General features: G+C 43.1%; 1 protein-coding gene across 3 annotated transcripts in view; it reads right to left on the bottom strand.

Moving 5' to 3' along the window:
- Positions 1–19808, bottom strand: part of LOC134571899 (ankyrin repeat and fibronectin type-III domain-containing protein 1-like) — a 261503-nt gene that overhangs the window by 163097 nt on the left and 78598 nt on the right. For 2 of the 3 annotated variants that reach the window (XM_063430579.1, XM_063430580.1), the window contains exon 5: positions 4596–4636. In XM_063430579.1, coding sequence (XP_063286649.1) covers positions 4596–4636 — 41 coding nt within the window. Of the gene's footprint in view, positions 1–4595; positions 4637–11029; positions 11170–19808 lie in introns of those variants that run through there. The other variant, XM_063430582.1, reaches the window with a different exon arrangement.

The following is a 19808-nucleotide window of genomic DNA, read 5'->3' as shown; positions in this document are numbered from 1 at the left end:
GTTTAATTCCACAATACAAGTATCATATAGTACCTGTTGTCAATCCAACCTGGCAACTGTTGGATTGACAACACATCTTGCGCTAAATTGCTGCACATCTTTCCTCCACAGCTTAAAAAACTATTACACCGATTCGTAATTCCTGCTGAAAATTTCAGAGTTGAACTCAGGAAAGTTTCAGGAAAGTGACTAAAGTTTAATATTGTGCTTCTGGCATTGAGGAATTACACAAATTAGTTCTAAGTAAAATAATTTGTCACCAATGTGCTTTAAAAATAAACATTTTGAAGAGAACAATACATAATTCATAAGATGTTTCAGGTAGCTACAAGCAACAGATTTTATAAATAAACACAATAAAATGTAAATTGGCACGTTTACACAAACTGTACTTTTTACATCAGTCCCTACATACAGTACATTTGCACCAAACTCCATTTGTTTTTGACTGGTAAAAAAAATGTGCCATTTCCAGCATACCACACAGTGTCAGATATCTACTGCCCTGTACGTGCTGCATGAGTATAAACATTATTCCTTGCAATATAGGTGTAATGATGAATATTCCAATATACACAAATCCCCCGCCCCCTTCTTTTACTGCTTTTATTGATGGCAAAAACCCTTGAATTGCTTTTCCTGCTGCTAGGAGACGATGATCTGCCTCGCAAGCGAGAATTACTCAGCTCATATTGGAGGCGGCTGGAAAAGAACACAAGAACAAACAAGGAGGGTAAACTGGACACTGACCGACAGCAGAGTGAACCTAGGTGTCTCACAATGGTACTGTGAAAACACAGTCTGGGAGGCATTTAGCATATCACAATGAATTGGGAAGCTCTATGAAGCTTCAGTTGCAAATATAGAACTTGAGAGAAAAGTAGTAAAAAGTAAAGGTACCAGCGCTGATATGTGAAATACAAAATATATAGTAAATCAATATGTGAAAATTCCCACTTCGATTCAGCTGCTATATCAACCCAATCTTATCTTATTAGCACATAGTTGAAAAAAACAGAATATGGGTGAAGCGCTATATACGTGGGTAACAAAAGTGGGAACATTGTGAGCAGAAAAATACTTTTTGGAACACTGGACTTTTTATGCCTTTATAGTGTATTTTATATTTATTTTTATTGTATTTTTATATTTATTATATATAGAATAATAAAGTTTATGTATATTTTTAATACACTACTGGCATCTTTCCTGCTATTTACAAAGAAGGAGTGTGGTCCTTAATCCACATATGCGATTTGATCAGAGCCAAGGCTCTGGGTTTGTAAGTACCCTATTTACCTTACTCTTCACTATATATATACTTACGTTATTGCACCAGAGGTATTTCCCTTATACATTCCAGAAATCAAGAGAGGAAGAGATTGAAAGAAGGGATAAGAGTCGCCTTTACGGACTCTGAAAACGTTTACATTGAGCTATATTTCCATAGCTCCAGAAAGTGTGAGTGGGAACTTTACTACCTCCTGTTTTCATTTATTTCTGTATTTCAGTTTGCACTATGTTTGGATTTTCTGTTTGTAATTCTAGGAAACTCTAAAAAGAATTCTTGAGAATTTATACACAAAAGAAAATCCCCAAAGAATAGAGTGTGAATATAGGTACTAAGGTATCATTTCTGGACTTTTGATCTCCATTACTAGATATCCACTTTTGTTACCCACGTATATAGCGCTTCACCCATATTCTGTTTTTTATAGAACTTGAGAGAGTCCACGTTTCTGGAGGTTTGGAATGGTGAACAGAGAAGGGAATATTAGTGTCACGGAGTAAAAAAACATTAGACATTGAAAAAGTTGTAACTATATGAAGCTGTCAAGAGTTTTAAAAGGGGAGGGGGAGCTGGCAGAATGTGCAAAGAAAGAAAAGAGCTAAGTGACTGAATGCAACAGGTATAGGAGGAGGACAGTGGACCTTGACGAGATTTGTGAAGGCGAAGAGACGCAAATGACAGTAAAATAGCATCGGAAAAGGAGTGGAAGGAAAGATGGAAACCGGAAGGAAGGAAAAGAAGGAGGAAGGGAAGAACAAAAAGGAGATAAAGAGGAAAGGAAAAGGGTAGTGGTGAAGAGTCAGCGATGAGCATGAAGGAATAAATGAGGAGAACACAACAAGATACAAGTTAATGCTCAGGTCTCCTTTACTTTCAGAGCAAGAGACAAGGTCAAGAAGAATATAGCCTGACTCGTATTCAGAGGCATTTCTTATAAAACATTGCTGCATGATATCATTGCATCCATTTACGCATAGACAAATTCAGTATTTTGCTACCACGAACAGCCTATCAAACTAAATACTGTAGTCACAGACAATTTTCTTTACTAGGAAGGAATAGAATAGAGCAACGGAAGACAGTTGTGCATTCACCTGATCCAACAGACAGAGGAAATGATGGTAATATAGCCAGAAATATGTGAAGGATTTTAAAGGTAGTGTGGTCTGGCTGTTAGAACAAATACGATTTCGAAAGCCATGTCACATTACTTGTATTGCCTTTACTGGTATTTTTTTCTAGGTATTCTAGGTATTCAAGTGCATGTACACCTGCTTTTACAGTTCTTTCCTATATGAAACACAGTGACACTGCATAAAAAGATAGTCTAACTTTACACGTACTACACTGCACTTTATACAGGATCAGAATGAAAAAAGGTTAGCCGTGCTCACCTACCAGGCCCCTTCTCAAAACAGTACCATTACGGCAACATTTCAAAGCTAAAACGCTATACTTTCTTGGGGAGTAATAAAATCTACAGCACAGAGAAAAATGCACCAAAGAAAAAAGAAATTATATAATTATATAGCAATATATATATATATATATATATATATATATATATATATATATATATATCCAAGTAAATACCGGCACTCCAGGAATTTTTCAATAACACAAGTTTCTTTATTCAATTCAGAACGTCAATGTTTCAGCTCCTCATGGAGCTTTCATCAGGACTGATGAAAGCTCCATGAGGAGCTGAAACGTTGACGTTCTGAATTGAATAAAGAAACTTGTGTTATTGAAAAATTCCTGGAGTGCCGGTATTTACTTGGATGTATAACTTTTGCTGCCAGAGCACCAGGTACCAATTTATTCGTTTTGTTGGAGTGCAAGAATTTTTTCCTATTTTTGTGTATATATATATATATATATATATATATATATATATATATATATATATCTCCTTTAAATAAGCGCTTGTATAACACAAAAAGCGTCAGGGGTTATGTATGTACACATTTCTATTTTTTGCTATATTTGTAGTTCTATGTATTTTCTGTGCTATAAATGTGTTTGATTACACTACAGATAAAGGAAGAGTTTTATCTTTAAATAGTGTAGCCAAAAATTATGAAGAAACTTCAAAGATACATATATACACACAAGTGCTCAGATCAGCCACACCATAAAAAGCACTTACAGGTAAAGTAATAAAGTAAATAACATTGCTTATATTGTTACAAAGGCACCAGTCAAGCAGTGGGATTTATTAGGCAGCAAGTGTACAGTCAGTTGTTGAATTTCAAGTCACTTTGATAGTGATGGCTATACTATTGGGTTAGAGCATCTCCAAAAATGCAAGTCTTGCAGGGTGTTCCCAGTATGCAGAGGTTAGAGCCTATCAAACGTGGTGCAAAGATGGACAGCCGGTGAACCAGTGTCAGGGTCATGGGCGCACAAGGTTCACTGATGCACGTGGGGAGCAAAGGCTAGCCCCTCTGGTCCAATCACACAAAATAGCTACTATAGCTAAAATACCGGTAGTTGAAAAACCTATTGCTGGCTATAATACAAAAGGTTTTAAAATACACCTTGCATCGTAGTTGCTGCATATGACAACGTGAGTGGCACAACTGGACCATGGAGAAATGTCTGAATCATGTTTTCTTTTAGATCAGATGGATAGCCAGGTGTGTGTGCATAGTTTACCTGGGACAGAGATGGCAGCAGGTTTCACTATAGGAAGAAAGCAGGCAGGCAGTGTTATGCACTGGGCAATCCTCTGCTGGGAAACCTAGGTCCTGGCATCCATGCGGATGTTACTTTGACAAGTGTCACCTAACTAGAGATTGTTGCGGACAATCTACACTCCTTCAGGGCAATGGCAGTGGCCTCCTTCAGCAGGATAATGCACCCTGCCAAACTGCAAGAATTTTTCCAAGAATGGTTTTAGTAACATGACAAAGAGTTCACGTTGATGCCCCAGATTTCAATCCAATTGGGCATATGTAAGGATGTGCTGGAACAACAAATCTGATCCATGGAGGCTCCACCTTGTAAGTTGAAGGACTTGAAAGATCTGCTGCTAATGTATTAGTGCCAGACACCACAGGACACGTTCAGAGGTCTGGTGGAATCCATGCCTTGATGCTGTTTTGGCAGAATGATACTAGGCAGGTGGTTTTAATGCTATGGCTGATCAGTGTATATCCAACTATTTTATTATGATATATTATTTTATTAATGTTTACAAAACATGGCCAAAAAAGTTGCATTGAAAAAGATCTTAGATCGATACGCTAACACAAGCGTACATACAAATTACATCAATATTTCATTGGGAAGCATGGCTTACCTCGGTGTTTGAAATTCTTTCCGGTCCGCTGACCCCAAACTCTGTAAGAAAAGAAAGATCCTTTAGAATTGGTTTCTAGTAGAGATAAGGAGGAGATTCCAGCGATTGCATTTCACATTACGACTTAGAGAAACAATTCCAATTCCAACGGATCCTAATTATTAAAGCTTCAGAAAACCACCTTGTCCTTATTATAACAGGGCCGCGGGTCAAAGTGTTGTAATATAGACATGTTTAAGGGGTCAGCTCTTCTTCAAACACAAATACTCAGACACGGTATCTTTTAGCTCCACTTATAGCAAAAAACAGATTGCTTTCATTTAACAAAAATGAGTATATTCATCATGACACCAAAATTCACTCTGTAATGTGATGGACTTTGAGAGTAATGAGTTACCCCAGTGAATATATCCCTAATTACCCACACAAAAATGAAAGGGGCAGTAGAGGCACTGAAATCACTACATGTTAGTGGCTATGGAGCCATTAGAGTGCGAATACTGTCTAGAGGTTTTGTCAAACTGTTTTAAAGCTGAAGAAACTTTCAGCCTGTCCCATTGCTTAACAACTGCAAATGTGAAAGATGCACTTTCGAATAAGAATATCCATTTAATTTGTGTTTGGATGGCACTGATTTACTAAACAGGTAATTAGTCACTCTTTTAGTTTTTGTTTTTTTAAATTAGTAAAACTATATGTTGTAGGTAATGCAGAACTGTAACTGCCCGTTTTAAGTTCTGCTTTTTGTTCAAATTCTAGGTATATGTAGAAACTATGAATGTTAACATACAAGCGATATTTCAGTACTTTATTACTTGTTTTTTGTTTGTTTTTTAATAAAAGGGTTATAACATATTATTTTAGTCCTTTAATGACTTATTTGAGTGGATGCATATTTTTTTTCCCCACAAAATATTTTTCATCCTTATTTTTTTAATCAGTGTGATAACACTAATTTTATTTTGAATTAATTAGTAAATAACATAATATATATAACATATATTATAAGCAAACAGAAAGCTAAGTATCCTAATTATACCTGAGTCTGTATAAATTTGAAATTTTTACACTACAGTACTCACGCAAATGCCTGAGCCAAAGCATTCTGTTTAATTAAAGGACCACTATAGGCACCCAGACCACTTCAGCTTAATGAAGTGGTCTGGATGCCAGGTCCATCTAGGGTTAACCATGCCTGCTGTAAACATAGCAGTTTAATTAGGGTTAATTCAGCCTCTAGCGGCTGTCTCATTCACAGTGAGAAGACACCAGCGACTGAATGCGCGCGCGGCTCTTGCCGTGCATGCGCATTCGGTGGAAGAGGGAGGAGAGCCTTTAGGTAAGCCTTTAACCCCTTCCTCCCCCTAGAGCCCGGCAGGAGGGGGCCATGCGGGTGGGGAAGGGACCTATTAACACTATAGTGCCACGAAAACAAGTTTGTTTTCCTGGCACCATAGTGGTCCTTTACTGACCAGTAAGGGGTATATTTCATAAAATGTTTTATAAATAAAATAAAATACATATAGTCTATTATTTTATGTGGTGAAGTACAGCACAAACAGCACAACAAAAGTATTGTTGTTTTAAGATCTTTATTTCAAAATGTGTTATACAGCATCCCTCTCCTACGAGCAGTGAGGTCAGGGGTCACAGTGAGTAACCCTGCAGCAATGTTGTCAGTACAAATCTCAAGGGGTTAGGTAAAGTGACCTTAAAGTATTCCAAATTTGTCAGCCTTTATTATACACCTGTGGAGCTACAGGAAATTCAACAGATTACTGGTTGTGGCCAAACAAAAGGCGAACTAATTGAACATTAGTTGCCACTTTATCATCAATGGCTTTTCACACCTCAGGCCAGGGAAAGAGAGTAATCACAGTATAAATGACTAAGTGTTTGGTATAAGGTCTTAGACACAAGCAATCATGTAGACAAAGTTGCAGCCTTTGAACATACAAAAAGGCTGGCTGCCTGGGAAGGGGATGAATTTGATTTGTTTTGTAAATGCTGTAATATAACATTTCAGTTACCTTCTGGCTATAAAGTTAATTGTCATATTTAACATTTGACCTATATGCTACTTCAGCCTTGTTTATTTGTTTTTGGTTTTGAAAAAATCTGCAAACCTAAATAGCTGTTAGCCGGAAAAAAAATAAAATGAAGGTGCCGGAGGCGCTTTAACTGTCATGGGAAGTTGTGTGTGTGTGTGTGACGAGAAAATATATATGGCAAACAAATCAAAGGGGGAAGAAAACACCGTTCTTCTTCCACACACAGCACACTGACCAGACACATAAATTCCTCTTTTAACTCGAAACTTCATCTGGATAGTGAAAATACTGATAAGATACTTGTTTGTGATTTCTATTAATATATTTACTATGTTAAAGGGTAACTGTCACTTCTCTGGAATTTACAACATTGAATGCAACATTGAAAATCAACTTTTACTTGGAGTAGCCTTTTATTTCTTTATTACTGGTATTTATAAAGCGCCAACAGATTCCGCAGTGCTTTTGTTTACCGTAATTTCTCCACTTAATGTGGCGAAACCAACCTCACCACTGGGCATTGGAGAAGCCTGTTTGCCCGCCTCCTGCCTGCTGACTATGGCCCCTGGGAGATTTGGCCCTTTAAATACGGTATTCGGGCATATTGTATTTTATTATGCTGCTGCTGGCCCTTTAAGAACCATCTGGGGACATACTGTGACTTTTGGGAACAATGTCCCTTTAAGACGGTGTCCCCAGTGTCCCCAGACCTATTTGGGACAATGCTCCTATAAGACTTTGTCCCCAGTGCCCCCAGACTGTTAATATACTGTGTTCCTGGCTTTCTCCCACTTGGTTCAGTAAACGGGGCTTACTGAACCAGGTACCACACAGGCGGACCACCCAGAAGTGGAAGTGTGCAGGCAATTTACCTCCCAGGCTGGGAGCCTGCTGTAGGTAAATTGCCAACCGCTGGGGGGCCGCCGTTAGCGCAAACGAACACGTGGCGGTGGCCATCTTTAATTCAGCTGAAGTTTTACCTTCTCCAGACTTCAATGCATTCGACAGTTCGAACGCCTTTCTACAGTTCATTCGACAGTTCGACAATTCGAATGGTTGTCATTCGTCTGTTTGAACTGACTTTAACATGGGAAATAGAACGATCAAATAGGACTTTCCCTTAACTTTTTAACCCCTGAACCGATTGCCCTGACTTTTGAGTATGTGTATATTTCAAGCATGCGGATTCTGAAAATGTATGTTTTATGTGAATGGCATGTATATTTTGGAAGTTATTAATATTTTGTAAAAAAAAAAAACTGTATTTCTCTGCCTGTGATAATTATATTACCCATTGTGTTCAGTAATCATATCACAGGCAGTGGGGGGGGATTTTTTTGTGGGAGTGTCTGTGTGTATTGTACGGATTGATTGTTGTATTTCAAAACCCTGTGGGCAGTACTATGTTTGTGGATTGTAAATAAAAGAGGCTGTATGTGCCAGTACAGTCAGTTCTGCTTGACCTCAAAACGAAATGTCGTCTCGTTTTTGGGGGAATTGGATTGTATGCTTTTCCTGTTCAGCTGTTTACAGCATTCATATGCTTGAGAGCATTCGTATGCTTCTTCGGTTCAGTGGTTGTGGTGCCTGCTGCAGTGCTTGGAGTCCTCAGGAAGCGTTAGGAGCATCCTTCAACGGAGGTACCCAGTCGGGGTGCCCGTCGATCAGTTACACTCTGTATGCTTTTTCTATGCTGACTGCCAGTTGCAAAGGACAGAGCTTATAATAATGGTTGAGAAGAAGTCCGGGCAAAAGTGAGTTTAACTTACCTGAACCTGTCTCTTACTAGCGCCCCCATCTTCTTAATGCCCGGCCCTCTTCTGCTGCAAACGTTACTGCAGTACTTTCACACATGCCCGAGAGAGTACAGCAATGAGGTCTATAGAGGGTACTGCAAGACCGTGGGATCCTCCAAAAACAGAGCCAATTCCCTACAGCTGTCACTGGTGATGGCTGAGGGATTGACAATTCAAGATGGTGGTAGCTTTTCCCAGTGTTTAGAAATGTCAGGCGTAGGAAAACACCTAAGACAAAGTATATATTTTTTTGATTGTGTTGGAATTTCAATAAAATTTCAACACAACCAATATAAGTTTTTCATGAAGATATTATCATTATGAAATACTCATTGTGCAGGGTGGGTGACAGTGCCGCTTTAAAAGTCCACTATAGGGACCCAAAGCACTTTATCTCAATGAAATAGTCTTGGTGGTGGCCCTGTCCTTTCAGTCCTGCAATGTAAAGTATTGCTATTTTGTAGATACGCTGTGTTTACATTGCAGGGTTAACATAACCTATAGTGGCAGCAACTAGAGGGTTCTTCCGTTACTGTAACCGAGTCAGACATTTGAAGTCCTCGCGCATTGCCTGAGGTTGTCAAACTTCCTCTAATTCCTATTATAGGGCAGCACTGTGTTCAATGCTTCCCTATGAGAAGCATTTGGTTGGATGGTAGCAGCGCTCACCATGCATGCATTTCTCTTCCACAATGCCTCTCTTTGAGAACCACTGAATTGAACAGGAAGACAAAGTGGAGACCGCCTGCGGGATAATGTCACTAGAGGTAGAGCGGGCAGCTTCACAGAGTGAATCTCCGTGCTGGAAAACAGGTGAGTAAAACACTTTTTTTAAATTTATTTTTATTTAAAGGCACACTATAAGCACCCAGACCACTTCATCTCATCGAAACTGCTATGTTTACAGCTGCAGGGCTCAAACCTGGGGGACCTGGCACCCAGACGACTTCATTGAGCAGAAGTGGTCTGGGTGACTATAGTGGTCCTTTAACAGAGTCGTGCAACAGACAGCCTTAAAGGAGCACTATAGTTCCAGGAAAACAAACTTGTTTTCCTGGCACTATAGGGTCATTAGGTCCCCTCCCACCCTCAGGGCCCCCCTCCCGCTGGGCTGAAGGGGTTAAAACCCTCCACCCCCTGCCGACATCAGATCCGAATGCACATGCGTGGCAAGAACCGCGCGCGCATTCAAACCGCCCATAGGAAAGCATTACTCAATGCTTTCCTATGGGCGTCCAGCGTCTTCTCACTGTGATTTTCACAGTGAGAAGCGCGGAAGCGCCTCTAGCGGCTGTCAGTGAGACAGCCACTAGAGGCTGGATTAACCCTGAGTGAAGCTATGTTATCAGCTGCAGGGTTAAAACTAGAGGGACCTGGCACCCAGACCACTTAATTGAGCTGAAGTGGTCTGGGTGCCTATAGTGGTCTGGGTGCGTATAGTGGTCCTTTAAAGAAAAATTAGAATTTGACTAGAGTAGTGAAAATGCTCTTGACTGCTAGGATGATAATAATAATTCACGTTATCAAATATAATGTGTGTATTTAAAACAGGTCTGAACACCATTTTAGCAAATTAGGATATACAGGGATAAAACAGGTCATATTGGCATTAATAATAGTAGATTGTTGATAACATCTAAGTGCAGAGGCTACTATGGCTGAAAAAAAGTTAGTGTCAGAATGCACAGAAGGTGTAATTAGATGGAAAAGTATTTCTAAAACACCACATGAATTATTCTTTTAATTATTATTTTTTTTTATTTGTGCCAATGTAGTCTACAAGAATGTACAAATATAAGAGACAGATTCTTTTCCTTGTCTAGCATTAGGTCATGATGGGGCACATTAACTAGTCTACAACCTGACAGATAATGAAAGATTAACATCAGTACAAAGTTCCTCAATAATCAGACAACCTTCTGCCCCATGCTGCTATCACACACTATACCTGTCTTACCATTTCCTGGATCCATGCCTCCTTATGGACTGAGCTAAACTATACTGTACTTGCATAAAACTCATGGGTGGCAGCAGCTACAACCAACTTATCACAGACTGGCCAGAAAGAAGAGAGTGCTGGCGAGAGGCCCACAATGAAAAGATGGGGAGCTGTTATGGTAGTAGCTATGGAAAATATAGTGATGCGGTCCAGGGTCCGAGATACTGAAATTATACTGAAAGCATATGGCATGAGGTTCTACAAGTAAAGGGAGTTGATAATTAAGGGATATGCTGCTATGGTCTGGGATGGGATTGGGCACAGATATTAGGGGTACTAGGTCACATGTATCAGTTAAAATTGTAATGAGGCAACACATAAAATGTTTTGCTCTGTGTTGAACTAGGCCAAGAAATCACTGGTTACAAAAGCAGCAATGTAAGATGAAGGATAAAACAATCAGGCCCAGCATATATTCTAAGAAGTGCTGTTTTGTAGCAAAACAATAAGGCAAGTATAAAGAATACAACTTTATCAAATAAACTGATGTATGTATAAGATAAATCATAAATCACACTAGGGATTTCACATACAGGCAACTGGTAATGAGTTTTCACGGGAAGGTGGAACTAATATAAAGGTGCAAACCTTAAATGCTGCATCAGATTTAGCACACTGCAGTAGTATTCCTCCTCTTCCTCTTTTTAGCCTGCTCTCATTCCTCCGTCGGATCCGCACCCAAAATTTAGACAACACCTTTTCTGCCTCTTTGGGTACTTGGCTGTTTGGTACCCTCTCACCCCTATCTCCTCTGCCAAGAAAGGCAGCCCAGATAAATGTAGGATCTTGCAAGTAGCTCCTATGGAGCAACCAGTGAGAGTCACAAAGTGCTGGGTGCATGCTTTCCCTTGAACTGAATGTTGTACTTTACAATCTGGTTGCCTGGCAATAAACTAAAGACTTACTCTTGCAACAGTGAGAAAGGACAGGACTAAATGCTAATCAATAGGGGAAAGACGCTTACATTATTTGCTTCCTTTCACCTCCCCCCCTTTACACACAAACACATTACCCCATTCCACAGCCCACTGCCCTTCCCAGCTACAAGAGGAGCCAGCAGAGCATTGCAATCTCAGATTAAGCATGCTTTTGTCACAGCCATCTTGAGTAGGGAAAAGTTGCCAGCGTTTCTTATTTCTTTATTATCCTGAACATGACAGGAAAGGTTGAACCTGTTTGCTAATTTTACTCACAGACAGATAGCTATTTTCTAGCTCCAGGGTGTTCATGAGAGTTAAAAGATCAATCTTTTGTGATAGCTATTTGAAGCCAAGTATTGTTTTTCAAAGATACCTTGAGGTTATTTGCTTTTTTTCCATGGCAAAAAAAAGGAAAATTCGGATTTAAAAGAAAAATATTTGACATTCCTAGATTGTAGTTGTAAAGTAAAAAAAAAACAAGAAGTATTATCTCCACATTACATTGTTAAATTACCCTTTATATGTGTTAACAAATATTAAAGACCACTAGTGGTTCTTAAAGGGACACTATAGGCACCAAAACAACTTTAGCATGCAGGCTGTGTCAGTCACAGCCAAGGGAGGTGTGGCTGGGGCAGCATAAACAAAAACACAAGTGATTTAACTCCTATAAGGCAGAGAATCGAGCAGTGACACTTCAGACGAATGACCTATACACACAAACAGCTTCATTAAGCTAAAGTTGGACAACACAAGAGAGTTCTTACCTGTGGTCCTCTGGTCACCACTCCGCGCCTCCACCGGCAATGCAGGGCTTAGCTCATTGCCTGAGAGCAACCACCTGATCCTCTCAGACAAAGAGCTGGCTCAGCACTAGAGGGCTTATGTGAGGAGAGCTAAGCAAAGTGCCTGCTTAGAAGCTTCTGGCTCTTGGAAGTAGTGGAGGTGGATAGTGGCGCATGGCAGACCACAGACATCAAATTGTTCTAAAATGGTTTTACAACATACACTAGGGTGGGGGGAATGGGGGGACAGAGTACACCAAAACTACTACAGTGCTCTGTTGTGGTTCTAGTGCTTGGACTGTTCTTTTATCCGTTAAATACAAATTAGACAAATACAAGTTTGCCTGGTTTCCTCAATATAATAATACAAATTTTAATCATGAAAATCTCCAATTGCAGCAATTTGCACAGGAAAGCTCACAGTGTACCAGGACTAAAGAAGAAGTGGTGATTACCTAAAAACACATTTGATACTGTTATTTGTAATTATATTTTTTTAGTTCAGATGTTTGCTAGATTTCCCCAAACAACACAATTACTTATGAATTTCATTTTCTTTGAATTTTCCTACTTTCTGTTTACTTTCTTAACAAGTCATTGACTGTATCATATATATATTTTTGAATAATTACACACAGAAAATATCAAGCATCTGTCTTAACACATACACTGAATTTTGACAGAACAAAAGTAGAAATTTGTGGTTACAATTAACAAATAACACAAAAAGAACCCCACCCCCACTACTTTCAAATATAATATATCTCTATAAAAAGAAACACTTTATATATTTAGTCTTAATTGGTCTTCGCGCCAGAGCCCTTGAACTCTCTATGTCACTCAATAAAATAGTGATGGAATAATTCATGGGAGCAAGACTTCGTAAAATCGATTTTCACAGAAAACGCAAGAGGCAGTAATATTGTTTACGTTTTTTTTATGCGTCCAAAACGTTGATTATAGTTGTATAACTTGGCTGCAAAACTGCATACTTGAAAATGACAACCTACAATTTAAAGAGAATTCTTTAATTCTTTTTCTCTTTCCTGGTATCACCCTGACAATTTAGCTCCATTTCTGCTGAAACATTTTTTATTATCTGTGACAGTAAACGGCCAAGGTGTAAAAGCAGCCATTGGTTACAGAAATCGTATAAACAAAGACACACTGTATTTGACATGAAAGCTGCTTTTGCCTGTGTTTTCTGTTTATTTTCCCGGTGGTTGGGTATAAAGCACCAGAACTTTGCCGAATATTTTCTGCAAGTTTGAGTAAGTGCGAATTCTAATGCTTTGGCCTGTTAAATCCAGAATACGCTGTGTTTCCATGTAAAATAATCAAGGATCTCTAATTGTTGACAGTTTAATTTACATAATGTGTATAAATTAGAGTTTAATTTTTATTTTTTTTTAATAGTCAGGCCAAAAAAAAAAGAAAAAGAAAAAAATCTAAATTTGACATGCCATCAGCAAAAGTTACTAGTTTACTCATTCAGTGTTATTCACTAAAGTATATACCCGAGTATAAGCTGAAAAACCCAACTCGGCTTATACTCGAGTCAGTGTCTGTATTATGGCAATTTACATTGCCATAATACAGACAGGGGGCTGGCAGCGAGCGCTTACCTCTCCTGCAGCTCCTGTCAGCTCCCTCCACCTCCGCGCTGGTCTGTTCAGCACCTCTGCCAGCTCCCAGTGTAAGTCTCGCGAGAGCCGCGGGGTCATAGTGCGCCTCTCGCAAGACTTACACTGTGAGCTGACAGAAGAGCTGCACGGACCGGCGCGGAGGTGGAGGGAGCTGACAGGAGCTGCAGGAGAGGTAAGCGCTCTCTGACAACCCCCTTCCCCCCCACTGAACTGCCAATGCCACTGGACCACTAGGGAGTGAGAGCCCCCCTCCCTGCCATGTATCAAGCAGGGAGGGGGGGGACGAAAAAATAAATAAAAATATTAATAATAATAATAATAATAATAAAATAAATAAATAATAAAATAAGAACAATTAAACAAATTAATATAACAAAAAAACTATTAAAATAAAATAATAAAAAAATAATAAAACTGCCCACCCCCACCAAGGCTCTGAATCACACACTCAACACTGCATTCATACACACTGCACTCATACACACACACTGCATTCATACACACCGCATCACACACACACACTGTACTCACACACACACTGTACTCATACACACACACACACACTGCACTCATACACACACACACACACACACACACACACTGCACTCATACACACACTGCACTCATACACACACACACACACACACACACACTGCACTCATACACACACACAAACTGCACTCATACACACACACTGCACTCATACACACACACTGTAAATAAATATTCAATTAATATAATTGTTTTAGGATCTAATTTTATTTAGAGATTTACCAGTAGCTGCTGCATTTCTCACCCTAGTCTTATACTCGAGTCAATAAGTTTTCCCAGTTTTTTTGGGTAAAATTAGGGGCCTCGGCTTATATTCGGGTCGGCTTATACTCGAGTATATACGGTAATACTTGAAAGTGATTTAAAAATTCTCTGCTTCTAGTTCAGCTACTTTAGCCCTAAATTTGAAATTCACTTTGAACTATCACTTTAGAGAATGAACCTGAATGTACTATGAAAAGCATGCTTGTTTTTTGTTTTTTTTACACAGATGAGAAGGCCACCTTCCAGTATACTGTCCTGCTTTCATGGCCATGTTTATTCCTGAAACGTGTTCCATCGCAAGAGCCCTTAGGAAAGCATTCAATGCAATACTTTCCTATGGGGAAGCTTGTAGGCTCACCCCCTTTCCTCGTCATATCTGGCAATATAAAAACACACTGCTAAACAAATAACTGTAGGAGGAACAGTGGCCAAGAATGCAATGTATGTTGACACGGTGTAGTGCTGTGTAATATACTAATAACTGATCTTAGCTCAGAAAGTGCCACCACCAATTAATTGCAAAAGATAGGGTAATGGTCAGCCAGGGGTTAACAAATGATGTGCAATATGGAGCAATAACCACCAAGAATTATGAAGAACAGGTGAAACGTGCATTGATCTTCACGATTTACTTTAGATTTATTTCTGGGGTTATTCAATTGCACAGAGTACAAAGATGTCTTTGCAAAGGCAGAAAAGGCAATTACCAACAAACCCACTGTACAGAGGTATCAGAATGGGCACCCCAATATATTATTAAAAAGAACAATTTTTAAACCAAAGGAATAAGGCTGTGCAGTAACCAAATAAAGGAAAGGAAAAAAAAAAAACAAAGCAATGCTTTAGCCAGGGCCAATTACACACAAACAGCTTTCGGAAGTAAAAAAAAACCTGCATATCTGACATCAGACGACAGACTGCAGCTGCAATCATTTGGATTTTTTTTTTTTTTTTTTTTTTTTAATTTCTTTGTTACTGTGGTACAAATTACCCCTTCAACTCATGCTACAATGAGACTGGAACGGTGCTGCACTGTCCCCTGACGGAGGATGGGAGGTTAAATTAATGCCATGGTTTGCATCAGCAGTGAGTCACCCTTCTAGCACCCACACTGGCTTCTATTCTCAGAATCCCTTCAACTCCCACAGAATCTGACTCTGCTGGCAATACGTTGTTGAGGGGGTGCATGTATGTTTGACCCCTTTACCTTAAAGTGGACCTGTCATATACCAATTGCCGTCTGAGAAAGTTTGCTAGGTGGAAAGTACAAAGTACATTTTGATAGTACATTTTCTATTAGAAAGTATAGCTCAATGTTTGCATACATACAAGGAACAATTTGTATATACAAAGAATCCTAATGCAAAGGCAATGTGGCAACTTTAAAGGGACACTATAGTCACCTGAACAACTTCAGCTTAATGAGGTTGTTCAGGTGAGTGCTACAGCTACCCGGAGCCTTTTTCTTGTAAGCACTGTATTTTCTGAGAAAATGCAGTGTTTACATTGGAAGCTTGGAACACCTCTTGTTGCAGTCAATCAGACGGCCACCAGAGGGACTTCCGAGTTCAGAGGCCCTAAAAAGGCCTCTCGTCCGATGCATTCTGGGTGAATGCATCAGACGGGCTATCAGCACACAAAGCACTGTGAACGCGCTTTGTGTGCTGATAGCCTGTCAGCACTGCTGTGGGCGTGGCTTCAGCTGACAGCTTCAGCTGACAGCTGAAGCCCGAACCCACAGGGACGCTTACGGTCCACAATAGTGGTTGAAGGGGGGGGGGGGGAGACCTACTCTCCTCCCCCCCCCCGGCCCCCACCGCTGTGCGGCGGGTGGGGGCCCTACAATTATCAATAAGGGGGGGACCTATTGTCCCCCCCCGGCCCCCACCCCTGAGCGGTGGGTGGGGGCCCTAAAATTATCGATAAGGGGGGGACCTACTGTCCCCCCCCCGGCCCCCACCCCTGTGCGGCGGGTGGGGGCCCTAAAATTATCAATAAGGGGGGGACCTACTGTCCCCCCCCGGCCCCCACCCCTGTGCGGCGGGTGGGGGCCCTAAAATTATCAATAAGGGGGGGACCTATTGTCCCCCCCCCGGCCCCCACCCCTGAGCGGTGGGTGGGGGCCCTAAAATTATCGATAAGGGGGGGACCTACTGTCCCCCCCCGGCCCCCACCCCTGAGCGGTGGGTGGGGGCCCTAAAATTATCGATAAGGGGAGGACCTACTGTCCCCCCCCCCCCGGCCCCCACCCCTGTGCGGCGGGTGGGGGCCCTAAAATTATCAATAAGGGGGGGACCTATTGTCCCCCCCCGGCCCCCACCCCTGAGCGGTGGGTGGGGGCCCTAAAATTATCGATAAGGGGGGGGACCTACTGTCCCCCCCCCCGGCCCCCACCCCTGTGCGGCGGGTGGGGGCCCTAAAATTATCAATAAGGGGGGGACCTACTGTCCCCCCCCGGCCCCCACCCCTGTGCGGCGGGTGGGGGCCCTAAAATTATCAATAAGGGGGGGGACCTATTGTCCCCCCCCCGGCCCCCACCCCTGAGCGGTGGGTGGGGGCCCTAAAATTATCGATAAGGGGGGGGGACCTACTGTCCCCCCCCCTGTGCGGCGGGTGGGGGCCCTAAAATTATCAATAAGGGGGGGACCTATTGTCCCCCCCCCGGCCCCCACCCCTGAGCGGTGGGTGGGGGCCCTAAAATTATCGATAAGGGGGGGGGACCTACTGTCCCCCCCCCCCCCCCCGGCCCCCCAAAAAAAAATTATCTCCCTACCTACCCCCTCACCCTAAAAATAATGAGGGGGGGAACATTAACTAAAAACCTGTAAAAAAAAAAAAAAAAAAAAAACTTACCATTCGATGTTTTCTTTCTTCTAAAATCTTCTTTCTTCAGCCCAAAAAAGGCCAAATAAAAATCCATAATAACCGACGCAATTAAAAAAAAAAAAAAAAAAAAAAAACGAGCGCAAAAAAAATAATCCGTCTTCACCCATGGAGGGCTCCGCGCAGACTGAGCTCCGCAGGGTGGGGAAGGCTTATAAAGCCTTGCCCCGCCCTGCAATTAGGCTAAGAACACTCTGATTGGTGGGTTTAAACCAATCACAGTGCTCTGTGTCATTTTACAAGCGTGGGAAAGTTCTTTGGAATTTTCCCACGCTTGTAAAATGACACAGAGCACTGTGATTGGATGGATTTCAAGCCATCCAATCACAGTGCTCTTTGTCATTTTACAAGCGTGGGAAAATTCCAAAGAACTTTCCCACGCTTGTAAAATGACACAGAGCACTGTGATTGGATGGCTTGAAATCCATCCAATCACAGTGCTCTGTGTCATTTTACAAACGTGGGAAAATTCCAAAGAACTTTCCCACGCTTGTAAAATGACAAAGAGCACTCTGATTGGCTTAAACCCACCAATCAGAGTGTTCTTAGCATAATTGCAGGGCGGGGCAAGGCTTTATAAGCCTTCCCCCGCCCTGCGGAGCTCAGTCTGCGCGGAGCCCTCCATGGGTGAAGATGGATTATTTTTTTTTGCGCTCGTTTTTTTTTTTTTTTTTAATTGCGTCGGTTATTATGGATTTTTATTTGGCCTTTTTTGGGGCTGAAGAAAGAAGATTTTAGAAGAAAGAAAACATCGAATGGTAAGTTGATTTTATCTCATTTTTTCTTTTTTACAGGTTTTTAGTTAATGGTCCCCCCTCATTATTTTTAGGGTGAGGGGGGTAGGTAGGGAGATATTTTTTTTTGGGGGGGGGGAGGGTTAACTAGGGTCCCCCCCCTTTGTATTTAGGGCCCCCACCCACCGCTCAGGGGTGGGGGCCGGGGGGGACAGTAGGTCCCCCCTTATTGATAATTTTAGGGCCCCCACCCGCCGCTCAGGGGTGGGGGCCGGGGGGGGACAGTAGGTCCCCCCCCTTATTGATAATTTTAGGGCCCCCACCCGCCGCTCAGGGGTGGGGGCCGGGGCGGGGGACAGTAAGTCCCCCCCCTCATTGATAATTTTAGGGCCCCCACCCGCCGCACAGGGGTGGGGGCCGGGGGGGACAGTAGGTCCCCCCCTTATTGATAATTGTAGGGCCCCCACCCGCCGCTCAGGGGTGGGGGCCGGGGGGGACAGTAGGTCCCCCCCTCATTGATCATTTTAGGGCCCCCACCCGCCGCTCAGGGGTGGGGGCCGGGGGGGGCAGTAAGTCCCCCCCCTCATTGATAATTTTAGGGCCCCCACCCGCCGCACAGGGGTGTGGGCCGGGGGGGACAGTAGGTCCCCCCCTTATTGATAATTGTAGGGCCCCCACCCGCCACTCAGGGGTGGGGGCCGGGGGGGGACAGTAGGTCCCCCCTCATTGATCATTTTAGGGCCCCCACCCGCCGCTCAGGGGTGGGGGCCGGGGGGGCAGTAAGTCCCCCCCCTCATTGATAATTTTAGGGCCCCCACCCGCCGCACAGGGGTGGGGGCCGGGGGGGACAGTAGGTCCCCCCCTTATTGATAATTGTAGGGCCCCCACCCGCCGCTCAGCAGTGGGGGCCGGGGGGGACAGTAGGTCCCCCCCTCATTGATAATTTTAGGGCCCCCACCCGCCGCACAGGGGTGGGGGCCGGGGGGGGACAGTAGGTCCCCCCCCTTATTGATAATTTTAGGGCCCCCACCCGCCGCACAGGGGTGGGGGCCGGGGGGGGGACAGTAGGTCCCCCCCCTTATTGATAATTTTAGGGCCCCCACCCGCCGCTCAGGGGTGGGGGCCGGGGCGGGGGACAGTAAGTCCCCCCCCCTCATTGATAATTTTAGGGCCCCCACCCGCCGCACAGGGGTGGGGGCCAGGGGGGACAGTAGGTCCCCCCCTTATTGATAATTGTAGGGGCCCCCACCCGCCGCTCAGGGGTGGGGGCCGGGGGGGACAGTAGGTCCCCCCCTCATTGATCATTTTAGGGCCCCCACCCGCCGCTCAGGGGTGGGGGCCGGGGGGGGGCAGTAAGTCCCCCCCCTCATTGATAATTTTAGGGCCCCCACCCGCCGCACAGGGGTGGGGGCCGGGGGGGACAGTAGGTCCCCCCCTTATTGATAATTGTAGGGCCCCCACCCGCCACTCAGGGGTGGGGGCCGGGGGGGACACAGTAGGTCCCCCCCTCGCCGCTCAGGGGTGGGGGCCGGGGGGGGGCAGTAAGTCCCCCCCCTCATTGATAATTTTAGGGCCCCCACCCG

Source organism: Pelobates fuscus, chromosome 8 (genome assembly GCF_036172605.1).
Source record: "Pelobates fuscus isolate aPelFus1 chromosome 8, aPelFus1.pri, whole genome shotgun sequence".
Classification (NCBI taxonomy): Eukaryota; Metazoa; Chordata; class Amphibia; order Anura; family Pelobatidae; genus Pelobates; species Pelobates fuscus.
The sequence above is the reverse complement of the archived record's forward strand: the minus strand, read 5'-3'. Positions and strand labels throughout refer to the sequence as shown.